This window comes from Salpingoeca rosetta (genome assembly GCF_000188695.1).
Source record: "Salpingoeca rosetta unplaced genomic scaffold supercont1.34, whole genome shotgun sequence".
Taxonomy (NCBI): Eukaryota; class Choanoflagellata; order Craspedida; family Salpingoecidae; genus Salpingoeca; species Salpingoeca rosetta.
The window spans coordinates 487,574-497,573 of NW_004754900.1; the positions used below are offsets into that span (position 1 = coordinate 487,574).

Consider the following 10,000-nt stretch of genomic DNA (forward strand, 5'->3'; position numbering starts at 1 on the left):
ATCTTCTGCAACGGCCGTCTGCCTTGTCTCGCAGACACTTGTCGCCACAGGGCATGACAACGGCCTTGTCTCGCTGTGGAACCGCAACTCGCTGCAGCTCGTCTGCACGCTGTCTGGCCACACGGGCCGAGTGACGAGCCTGGCCACAACTGACAACAATGGCGCGTGGCTCGTGTCTGGTAGCCAGGACAACACGCTGCGGGTGTGGGACGTTAACACGTTCCGTTGCTACACCATGCTACAGGGCCACACGGCCGCCATCACCTCCCTGACCGCCATCCCCAACACCAACATGGTTGCCTCTGGCTCCGAAGACGCCACCGTTTGCATCTGGGATATTGAGCACCGCATGTGCGTAACCACGCTGCAAGGGCACACCGACACGGTGGCTGACGTCGCAGCCATGCCCAGCGGTTCGCAGGTGGTGTCCCTTGGCACACGCGGACAATGCCGCGTGTGGGACACGCCCACTGGTGAGCACATCACGCTCACGAAAAACAACACCCACATTCACGCCATCGCCACCTCTGTGCACCACCCTGACACCATCATCGCTCTGCAGCGCACGCGGCAAACGGATTCGGCTTGGACTGTTGTCCTTGCGTCGAGCCTGATTGCGTGCGTGATTGGCATCGTGTTGATGGCCACAGACACGTCATTTCACTCTGCGGGCTACGCTGGCGCTGCTGTGTGTGGCGTGGGCGCCATTGGGCTGTGTCTGTGCTTCATCCTACGGCACTTTGGGTTTGGGTTTGCTTCCGGGCCGTGCACGGCTGTGCACGCGTACTCCACCCACGCGCCAAAACGCCAAGTCCTTGTCTCGGGCAAGTATTCGCAGTGTGCGCTCACTGCCAAGTACGTGGTGCTGGCTGGCGAGGACGGCATGGCGCTGGTCGACGCCAAGTCCCTCACGCTCAGGGCGCAGTTCGTCCTGCCTCACGCACACACGCACGACCACACGTGCAGCGTCGCTGTGGACAAGGGCGAGGGGGAGCTGTGCATTCTCGAAGATGGGAGCCACCTGACGCTGTTTGACCTGACCACGGCGTGGGCCGGGGCGCACAACCCGCTCATCCTGCTGCAGCTTGCGCTTTCAGGCAAGATCCCGCCCGAGTATGTGCACAAGGACCACACGCGGAGAGCCATTGCCTTGCTTGAGGCAGACAGGTCTGAAGCCGTGTTTGAGACGGCACGTGACGCCCTGCGCTCCAAGCAGCAACACCAGCAAGGAGGCGATCAACCACAGACACAAGCACAAGGCGACGGCGTCCATCAACCACCACCCGAACAGCAACAGCAGCAACAGCAGGTGCAGGCGCTGCCAAGTGCGCAAGACAGTTTGCAGGACTCGGACCATCTGAATCTGCTCATGTGGCATGCCGTCGTCAACACAGACCACGCTGCCGCCCTCGACCTGATGAAAGAGCTGCTGGAACTGCCCCCGCTTGACGTGGGCGAGTGGCGCTCCCCGTTGCTTGCAGGCATTCGTCCCGGCGACTTTGTTGTGCTGGACGAGGACATGCTCCACGGTGACGACGCAGACCTGAAGAAAGAGCTACACAGCAAGAGCGAGCCCGGGGTTGTGAAGGTGACGACGCAGGCGCTTCGGCTTGACACTGAGTGGTTTGCCGAGCTGCTCATCTCCCTCATTCGCACCGGCGACCCTCGCTTCTTCACCATCCTTCCCGTGCGTGCGGCGGTTAAGGCCATGTGGCACAGCCAGCTGGACCTGTTCCTCGTGCGCTGCCTGTTCCAGATGGGCGCCACTGCCATGCTTGTGTACTGTGCACTGAGTGGGTCTCTCCTGGGGCCCGAGCGCACTTGGCAGAAGTTCACCGTGCTCGTCCTTGGCATTGGCGAGCTGTGGCAGGCCGGGAGCATCGTGCGCGATTACCGCGTGTCGCTCACCAGCTTCTGGTATTGGAACTCATTCGCCCGCACCATCAGCCTGGTGTGCTTGGGCCTGATTGCCGTCATTGAGCAGCCCTCCCTGCAGGGCGTGCCGACAACGCTTGCCCTGTCGCTCCTCTTCCACTGGGTCGGGTTGCTCGAGTTCACGTTTGCCTTTGATGGCCTCGCGCGCGCTGTCATTGCCATCACGCACGTGATTCGCCGGTGTGCGTCGTTCCTGCTCGTGCTGGCCGTGGCGGCGATGGCTGCAGCCAGCTGCATGTTTGTGCTCTTTGGCGACACCACCAGCGCTTCCTCTGCGGCCACGGGCGTCACCATACCAACAACAACCACACCCTACAACCCATACAACAGGAACAGATACCCGTTCACGACACCATCATCCGCCAGCAAGTCAGGTTCGAGCAGCGCGCTCAAGATCACTGGCCTCACCCTCTTTGACACCGCCATCCACCTCATGTTTGGCCAGCTGAGCGCGAGTGTGCTGGACAACGCTGGTGACGTGCCCTCCGCCACACGCGCCATCCTCCTGGCCATCATCACGCTCGCCCTGATCGTGCTGCTGAGCATGCTCATTGCGGTGGTGTTCACCGCGTATGAGCGCATTCAGGACGGCGTGGAGCCCCACTTGGCGCGCACGCGTGCGATCATTGCCAGCCAGCGCCACACGGGCCCACTCCAGCTGCTGGTGTGGTACATTCTCCAGCTTGCCAGGGGAGGTAACAGCGGCGGCGAGAGCGGAGGCGACGGGCGTTGGCGCAATGGTGTCGTGTTCATCCCAGCTGATACGCCGCAGCAGCAGGAGCCACGTGGCAGTGGCTGGCGCGGTGGCGTGAAGCAGCGTGTGGATGCTCTACAGGACACCGTCAACGTGGATATGGCCAAGCTTCATGAAACCATCGCCGCCTTTCGAGCGGAGATGCAGGCCATGAGTATGATGGCAGCCAACGAGAGCACTGCCTAAGCGTGGTGTGTGTATGTGTGTGCTGTTTGCGTGTGTGTGTGTGTGTGTGTGTGTGCGTCTGTGTGTGTGCGTGTGTGTGTGCGCGATTCGTTTACTTTGCGTGTGTATGTTGTTTGCGTGTGTGTGTTGAGTTGTGATTCATTTGCGTTTCAACCAGTCAACCTGTGCGGTTGTACTTCTTACGTACACTGTATGTTTGCTTGTGACCTCCCTTGACCGTTCCAATGCGTTCATCACTTTCATCAACCATGTGCCACTTCCGTCCTTCCAACCCATGCACCATCCACTTGTTTCAACCCATCCACGCTTTGCGCGCCGTTATCACGACTGAATTCAGTGTCAACACTGAATTCAGTCGCACATCATAAACACCACAACCGACAGAGGAAGAGGAAGAGACACAACACGAGGACAGGCACAGCACGAGTACAAGGGATACACCCACGACAGCTGCGAGCAGCACGACGAGCAAGCAAGATACCAAGGCGGCAGCAGCAGCAATGACAGACAGCCGGGCGCATGTGCGCGCTGCCATCTCGACCATTCGCACAACCGTCGAGCTGTTTGGGTGCGTTTGTGTGTGTGGGGGGGGGGTATGCTTGTCATTGTGCGCTATGCTTGCATGCTTGTCATTGTCATTGTCGTTGTGTGTGTGTGTGCTGTAGTTGCTGATCCTTACATTTTATGGGCATGCTTGTGTGTGTGTGTGTATGTGTGTGTGTGCATTCCTGACTTGACACGCGCGTCACAACCAGGTTCAGTGGCACGTGCCTGAGCTTCAACGGTGGCAAGGACTCGACGTTGTTGCTTCACTTGGTCATGGAGGTGCGTGTGTGTGTGTGTGTGTTGGTGTGTGAGATCCAGTAGATGTACATGTGTGTTCGCATGTGTTTACGTGGTGGGGGTGTTGTGTAAAGTGCTGAGGAAGCGCGTTGTATCGCTCTCAGAGTCGCTCACCGGGCGCATTTCAACACCCCTCTCTTCTTCTGCGATCGCAGGCGTTTCCGGACGACTACAGGAACATTACCTTTGTAAGTCATTGCTGCAACCCCATGTGTGTGAATGCATGTATAACTCTCTGTGTGTGTGCCATAGATGAATGTTCGTGCACGCTTCGTGTTTCATCTCCAACCTAACATGATGTTGATGCGCTGCTACTCTTGTCAGGTGTACTTTAGGCAAGAACATGAGTTTCCACAAGTGGAGGACTTTATCGACATGTGCGATCGCAGGTCTGTGCCCATCATGTGTTGTTGTGCAGACGAATAATGATCCTGCGCATGTCAGCATGTCAGCATGCGAGGCCCTCGTAATTGTTTGCTTGACGGGGGATGGGGATTGTTTCCAGGGGCATGCCACCTCTCAATACATGACATGTCTGCGTTTGCACGTGCACCTGCAGGTATGGGCTGTCACTGCAACACCTTGGCTCGTCATATGGCACAGCACTGGAAGGCCTTCTCTCCCAGGTGCGTGCGTGCCTGTGTGTGTATGTGTATGTGCATGTGTGTGTGTATGTGTATGTGTGTATGTGTGTATGTGTGTATGTGCATGTGTGTGTATGTGTGTATGTGTATGTGTATGTGTATGTGTAGAGAGTGTTATTGGTGGGCTCGCATGTGGAACATCCTCTTTCAAGCATATGATGCCCTGACACGTGTGTCATGCATTACTGCTCACACTGCACACTTGCTCCTTTCTTCATCATCGCCATCAGACGAGTATCAAGGCCATCTTCATGGGCACGCGGCGCGGCGATCCAAAGGCAGACACTCTTGAGACATTCGCTCCCAGCGACCCGGGGTGAGCCATCGGGGTGTGTGTGTGTGTGTGTGTGTGTGTGTGTGTGTGTGTGTGTGTGTGTGTGTGTGTGTGTGTGTGTGTGTGTGTGTGTGTTTGTGTCTGTGTCTGTTTGCGTGTGTGCGTGTGCGCCTGCGTCTATCTGTGTGTCTGTGCGCGCTACCCTCTTCTTGTTCTACAGCCTCTCACGTGCACGCTTCTTCTGTGTCGTGTTTATGCACATGCACCGCCAGCTGGCCCACGTTCATGCGTGTGCATCCCGTGTTGGACTGGACGTATGCGCAGGTGTGGGAATACCTGCGCGACAAACCTTACTGCAGCCTCTACGACAAGGTGTGTGGTGTGGTGTGGTGTGTGTGTGTGTGTGTGTGTGTGTGTGTGTGCTTTGACACCCCTCTCACGAATGCCCACTTTGTGTTGCGCCCCACACAACCATCGCATCACCAATACCATCACATCACCATTACACCGCACAACACTACTTGGGCAGGGGTACACATCGATTGGCAACATGCTGAACACGGTGCCAAACCCGCGGCTGCGGCTGGACGACGGGTCCTTTCTTCCGGCGTACATGCTGGAGGATGGAGGATTGGAGCGATGTGGACGCGAAGCGAAGAAGAAGATGACAACAGCTGCACGCGTTGACGGTGGTGCTGGTGATGGTGATGGTGCTGGTGATGGTGAGAGCGAGATGGACGGCGAGTTGAGGACGATGGTGCACGCGGCGTCTCAGACATCAAAGCGACCGTCAATAACGCGAACAGGTGCGCGTGTGTGTGTGCGTGTGTGTGTGTGTGTGTGTGTGTGTGTGTGTGTGTGTGTGTGTGTGTGTGTGTGTGTGTGTGTGTGTGTGTGTGTGTGTGTGTGTGTGTGTGTGTGTGTGTGTGTGTGTGTGTGCGTCTGTGTGTGTGTGTGTGTGTGTGTGTGTGTGTGTTTTGCTGCCCGCCTGCATCTGTTCGTTCGCGTTTTTCGCCTTCATCATCTGCCCCCCCCCACCTTCGTCAACATCCACGTGCAGTTGCGTCCACCAAGCCGTTCGGCTCCCTCGCTGGTGCTGGCACAGCAGCAGCATCATCAACGCCAACGTCATCATCATCATCATCATCAGCATCATCATCATCGTCGTCGTCGTCGTCGTCGTGTGGATGTGCGAGTGTGTCGTCGCTCGTTCTGCTTGGTAGCGCCGTTGCTGTCGTGTCCGCTGTTGTCTCCTCAGTTCTCACGCGCAGGCTCTACCTCCCGCAGCACTAACAAGACTACTAACAAGCCCGCTCACTCATGGTGGCGGTGGTCGTGGTCGTCGTGGTGATCGGTGCTGGCCATAGTCGTCATTTTAGCGGTGCTGGCGTGATTGAGAATGATGTTACATGTCACATGACATGACATGACATGCAACTTTACGTGTTGACTTTCCCTCTCTTTTCTTTTCTGTCCTTTTCTTTTCGTTTTCCGCTCTTCTTTCCGTCTTCATGGAGTGTGTACCCGCGCATGTTTGAGTGCCAACAGATTCACAGGCAAGCAATAAACAGACCCCATGTTTTGCACGCTGAGCAAGCACGCTGTAAGTTACACGCACACACACACATGTGGCGAGCAACGTTTTGATGTTTATTGCGGTCTGGATACCAGAAAGGGCGTTGCTCTCAGGTGTACGAAGACAACAATACCACAACAGATCCACAAGTGCACGATGCACGGTTGCACACACACACACACACACACACACACACACACACACACACACACACACACACACACGCACACACATACACACGTACCATGCACTTTTTGCGCTTTCGCACGCATTCATGCACTCGCACGTGTGCACCTACACATACAAGCACCTACACATACATATGAATGAGAGCTACCAAACTTGACTGAGAGCGAAACAACCAGACCTAAGAAGATGAGCGAGGTGTGAGGCCGTGATGAGCCTCAACATGACGCAAGGACAAACAGCGTCATCATTGCACATGCTTGAAGAAACAATGCCAGGAAACAGCACAGCTAGGGGCAGTGGAACGCATGAAATGAACCGGCGCGAAACGACCAAGGCTAATGAGAGGCACGAGCAGAGAAGAGATAGAAACCAAGTGTTGGCACCTGGACGTACGATTGAGTGGGTGATATGTGCGGAGCCATCATGCGTCAACACATTGAATGGCAGCACATTGCAAGGAACAACGACAACAACGACAACAACAACAACAACGACAATGACGACAACAACGACAACGACAGTCCTACCAGCGATGCAATTGTGATTCGTGATGTGATGTGGGGCCATCACCACATGAAATGTGCGCTGTTGCGAGCACTTTGTGAGCATGTTGCGAGCGTCACATTACAGCATCCACTGGCGTGGTGCTTGTCACATCATCGGCTCGGGCAAGTGCTGTCTACACAACAAAGATGTCATCTTGCAGCTGCTCCTGCCGCATCAGAAACTCCGTAATGTCAAAGCGATCATACGCAATCGCCAACTGTGTGTGTGTGTGTGTGTGTGTGATGACGATGATGATGATGATGATGAGGACAAAGCAAAGACGGTTGCAGGCTGCTGAGCAACGACAGCAATAAAGAGAACGAAGACAGACCCCTGAGCCTCCTCCTGTTCCACCATTTGCTCGCTGACTTGACGCATAGCAGCACACCAACCAGCCAACTCCAACACCAAACCAAACCAACATTGTTCCATCCAAGACACCACATCTCTTCTCAAACTCCCCTCCCCTCCCCTTCCCTCTTCCCATATCCACTGGATGGCCAACGGACCGTGAGCGGAGTGCGCCCCTCCTCGTCGGGGATGTTCGGATCAGCGCCGCCGTTCGTCACAAGCAGTTCCGCAATGCGCTGATGGTGATGTCATGGTGGTCGTGGTGGTGTCATAGTGGTGGTGGTGGTGATGGTGGTGAGAGGAATGGGGGGGGGGGCGGGTGAGCGCGAAGTAAACGATGCACGCACGCACGCACACACACACACACACACACACACACACACACGCACACACGCACACACACACACACACGCACGCACACACACACACACATACACATGCACACACACACGCACACACACACACACGCACGCACGCACCACACACACACACACACACTAACGCTCCTCCTTTCCACCACCAATGCAAGCTCACCCCGAATCCGAGCTTTGCAGCGACGTGCAGGGCCGTCTGGCCGTTGTAGTCTTTGCAGTTGCAGTCCGCGCGCGCTGCAATCCACGCCGTAATCTCAGGGAACTTCTCCTGTAGATGGGGAGTGGCGGGGGTTGGACATGAGGGGTTGGTGGTGGTGAACATGTGATGTGGGGAGTTGAATGCCCTGGCAAGTTGGAGCTTGTGTGAATGAGCATTGGTTACGTAACACGGCGACACACACACACATGCACACACACACATGTATGTGTACATCAACGCGTGTGCGTACCTGGCTGGTGAGCCGGCACAGGACGGATCCAACTTCCACATCGGACATTTCTGGCAGCAACGAATGGACAAAGAACGACGTTGGGGACAATGAGTTGAGGAATGGGATTAAAGAGAGGCAGAGGGGAGGAGTTGAGTGCAAGCAAGCAAGTAAGCGAAGAGGCACGTTTGCAAGGAAAAACACCATGAGATGGTGACATTCCCCCTCCAACCCCCCCCCCCCTCTTCATCGTCATCCCATGCCATTGCGTCATGATACGTACGGAGCGTAGCGCCAGTGCAGACGAGAAGTTCAATGACGTCCAATTGCGTATTTAGAATCGCATCCATCAGCGGTGTTCGCCCAAACCTGCAGCCATGTGTTTGTGTGTTTGTGTGTGTGTGTGTGTGTGTGTGTGTGTGTGTGTGTGTGTGTGTGTGTGTGTGTGCATGAAAACACGTTGGCGTTGAGCGATGATCCAACCCAACATACACGGGACAGCACGACACAACACACGGCAACACACTGTCACACCACAAACAACATGTGCACAACAAAGCACAGCACATCAACAACAACTACAGCAACACGACGACATCGCACCTGTCGACGGCGTGCACGGAGGCGCCGTGACGCAGCAGAAAGCGGACGGTGTCGATGTGGCCCTCAGCACACGCGAGATGCAGTGGTGTGCGCATGTCGTAATCGTACAGCAGCAGCGATAACCCGCCGTCCTGTTTGTGTGTGTGTGTGTGAGGGAGGGGAGAGGGTGAATGGTGTGGCTTGCTGTGAGGGTTGAGGTAGAGGTACAAACATGACGATACAGCATGCAAATACGGCAAGAGCACGCACGAATCACACACACACACACACACACCAGCAATTTCTGGAGGCGTTCGATGTTGCCCTCTGAAGCGGCGACGCAGAGCAGCGTCGGGTGAATGTCTGGATGGAGCTGTGCCAGCATCGGATCAAGCCTGATTGGACGGACGGACGGATGGCGAGCGGTGAATTGGATAGTGTGGTCGATAGATGCAATGAATTGGCGACCTTGCGAACCAAGAATGGGCAATCAAGGTGACAACGCACACACACACACACACACACACACACACACACACACACACACACACACACACACACACACACACACACACACAAACAAACACACACAAACACACACAAACACACATACACACGCGCGCGCACATACACACGACATCTAATGATATGACAGTGGCGGCACTGCCTTACTTGGACTCCTCCACTTCCTCCGGATCTGTCGTCAACTCTCCGCGCAGATTTTGCCGCATAATCGCACACTTCTCCGCATACGTCTTGTCCGTCTGCATGTTCGTTGGTGTGTGTACGCATCGGTGTGCAAGTGTACGTGTGCGTATGTGTGAGGAAAACCGACAGCAGGAGCAGAGACACAACTCCATCCTCCTTCCCAAAACACACATGTGTGTATGTGTGTGTGTGTGTGTGTGTGTGTGTGCGTGCTCACCATGCTGAGGACGTAGCTCAGTTTTGTGAGGGCGCACTCCGGTGTCATATCCGCACCTGGAATGATACCCGCCGCACTCAGCACTCGACCCGCCCTGGCATGGTGGTGGTGGTGGCGGTGGGCGATGATGATGAGCCACTGAGCGGGGAGAAACGGCAGAGTCGAAACACGCACACCCGCACACCCGCACACCCGCACACCCGCACACCCGCACACCTGCACACCCGCACACCCGCACACACGTGCAAACACAAGCACAAGCACACATGAGCAAACACAAGCACGCACTTGTACGAGTCTGTGACGGTGCCGTGTGCGCATTGGGTGCAGTTGACGAGTATGACACCACGCGAGATCGCCGCCTTGAAGGCGGACCAGATGTCCGTACGTGTG

The 10,000-nt window shown here is 55.8% G+C and overlaps 3 protein-coding genes across 3 annotated transcripts in view; 2 read left to right on the forward strand and 1 right to left on the reverse strand.

Moving 5' to 3' along the window:
- Positions 1 to 2,875, forward strand: part of PTSG_10767 (WD-repeat protein) — a gene marked incomplete at both ends in the record, with an annotated part of 3,516 nt that extends 641 nt beyond the window's left edge. Inside the window, one exon of the mRNA XM_004988674.1 lies at positions 1 to 2,875. This exon is cut by the window's left edge and continues 161 nt beyond it. Coding sequence (XP_004988731.1) covers positions 1 to 2,875 — 2,875 coding nt within the window.
- A 381-nt stretch (positions 2,876 to 3,256) lies between these two features.
- On the forward strand, positions 3,257 to 6,213 carry PTSG_10768 (uncharacterized protein). The gene is made up of 9 exons (XM_004988675.1): positions 3,257 to 3,443; positions 3,631 to 3,700; positions 3,874 to 3,906; positions 4,043 to 4,107; positions 4,278 to 4,344; positions 4,593 to 4,678; positions 4,909 to 5,008; positions 5,166 to 5,442; positions 5,697 to 6,213. The coding sequence occupies exons 1-9, from the start codon at positions 3,376 to 3,378 to the stop codon at positions 5,927 to 5,929; spliced, it is 999 nt and encodes a 332-aa protein (XP_004988732.1). The 5' UTR covers positions 3,257 to 3,375; the 3' UTR covers positions 5,930 to 6,213.
- Positions 6,214 to 6,421: 208 nt separating this feature from the next.
- The window catches only part of PTSG_10769 (uncharacterized protein), an 8,493-nt gene continuing 4,914 nt past the window's right edge, over positions 6,422 to 10,000 (reverse strand). The window contains exons 11-20 of the mRNA XM_004988676.1: positions 9,896 to 10,000; positions 9,608 to 9,701; positions 9,355 to 9,446; positions 8,978 to 9,077; positions 8,704 to 8,834; positions 8,384 to 8,469; positions 8,122 to 8,171; positions 7,833 to 7,940; positions 7,457 to 7,534; positions 6,422 to 7,164 (exon numbers count right to left, since the gene is read on the reverse strand). The exon at positions 9,896 to 10,000 is cut by the window's right edge and continues 40 nt beyond it. Of these exons, the coding sequence (XP_004988733.1) occupies positions 7,081 to 7,164; positions 7,457 to 7,534; positions 7,833 to 7,940; positions 8,122 to 8,171; positions 8,384 to 8,469; positions 8,704 to 8,834; positions 8,978 to 9,077; positions 9,355 to 9,446; positions 9,608 to 9,701; positions 9,896 to 10,000 (928 nt within the window). The 3' untranslated portion in view covers positions 6,422 to 7,080. The remainder of the gene's footprint in view (positions 7,165 to 7,456; positions 7,535 to 7,832; positions 7,941 to 8,121; positions 8,172 to 8,383; positions 8,470 to 8,703; positions 8,835 to 8,977; positions 9,078 to 9,354; positions 9,447 to 9,607; positions 9,702 to 9,895) is intronic.

Bases quoted from the DNA above. Each gene is read 5' to 3' on its own strand.
- PTSG_10768 (XM_004988675.1), top strand. From the start codon at position 3,376: ATGACAGACAGCCGGGCGCATGTGCGCGCTGCCATCTCGACCATTCGC. The intron at 3,701-3,873 runs GTGCGTGTGTGT...CTGCGATCGCAG, and splicing joins TGCTTCACTTGGTCATGGAG to GCGTTTCCGGACGACTACAG. The intron at 4,108-4,277 runs GTCTGTGCCCAT...GTGCACCTGCAG, and splicing joins ATCGACATGTGCGATCGCAG to GTATGGGCTGTCACTGCAAC.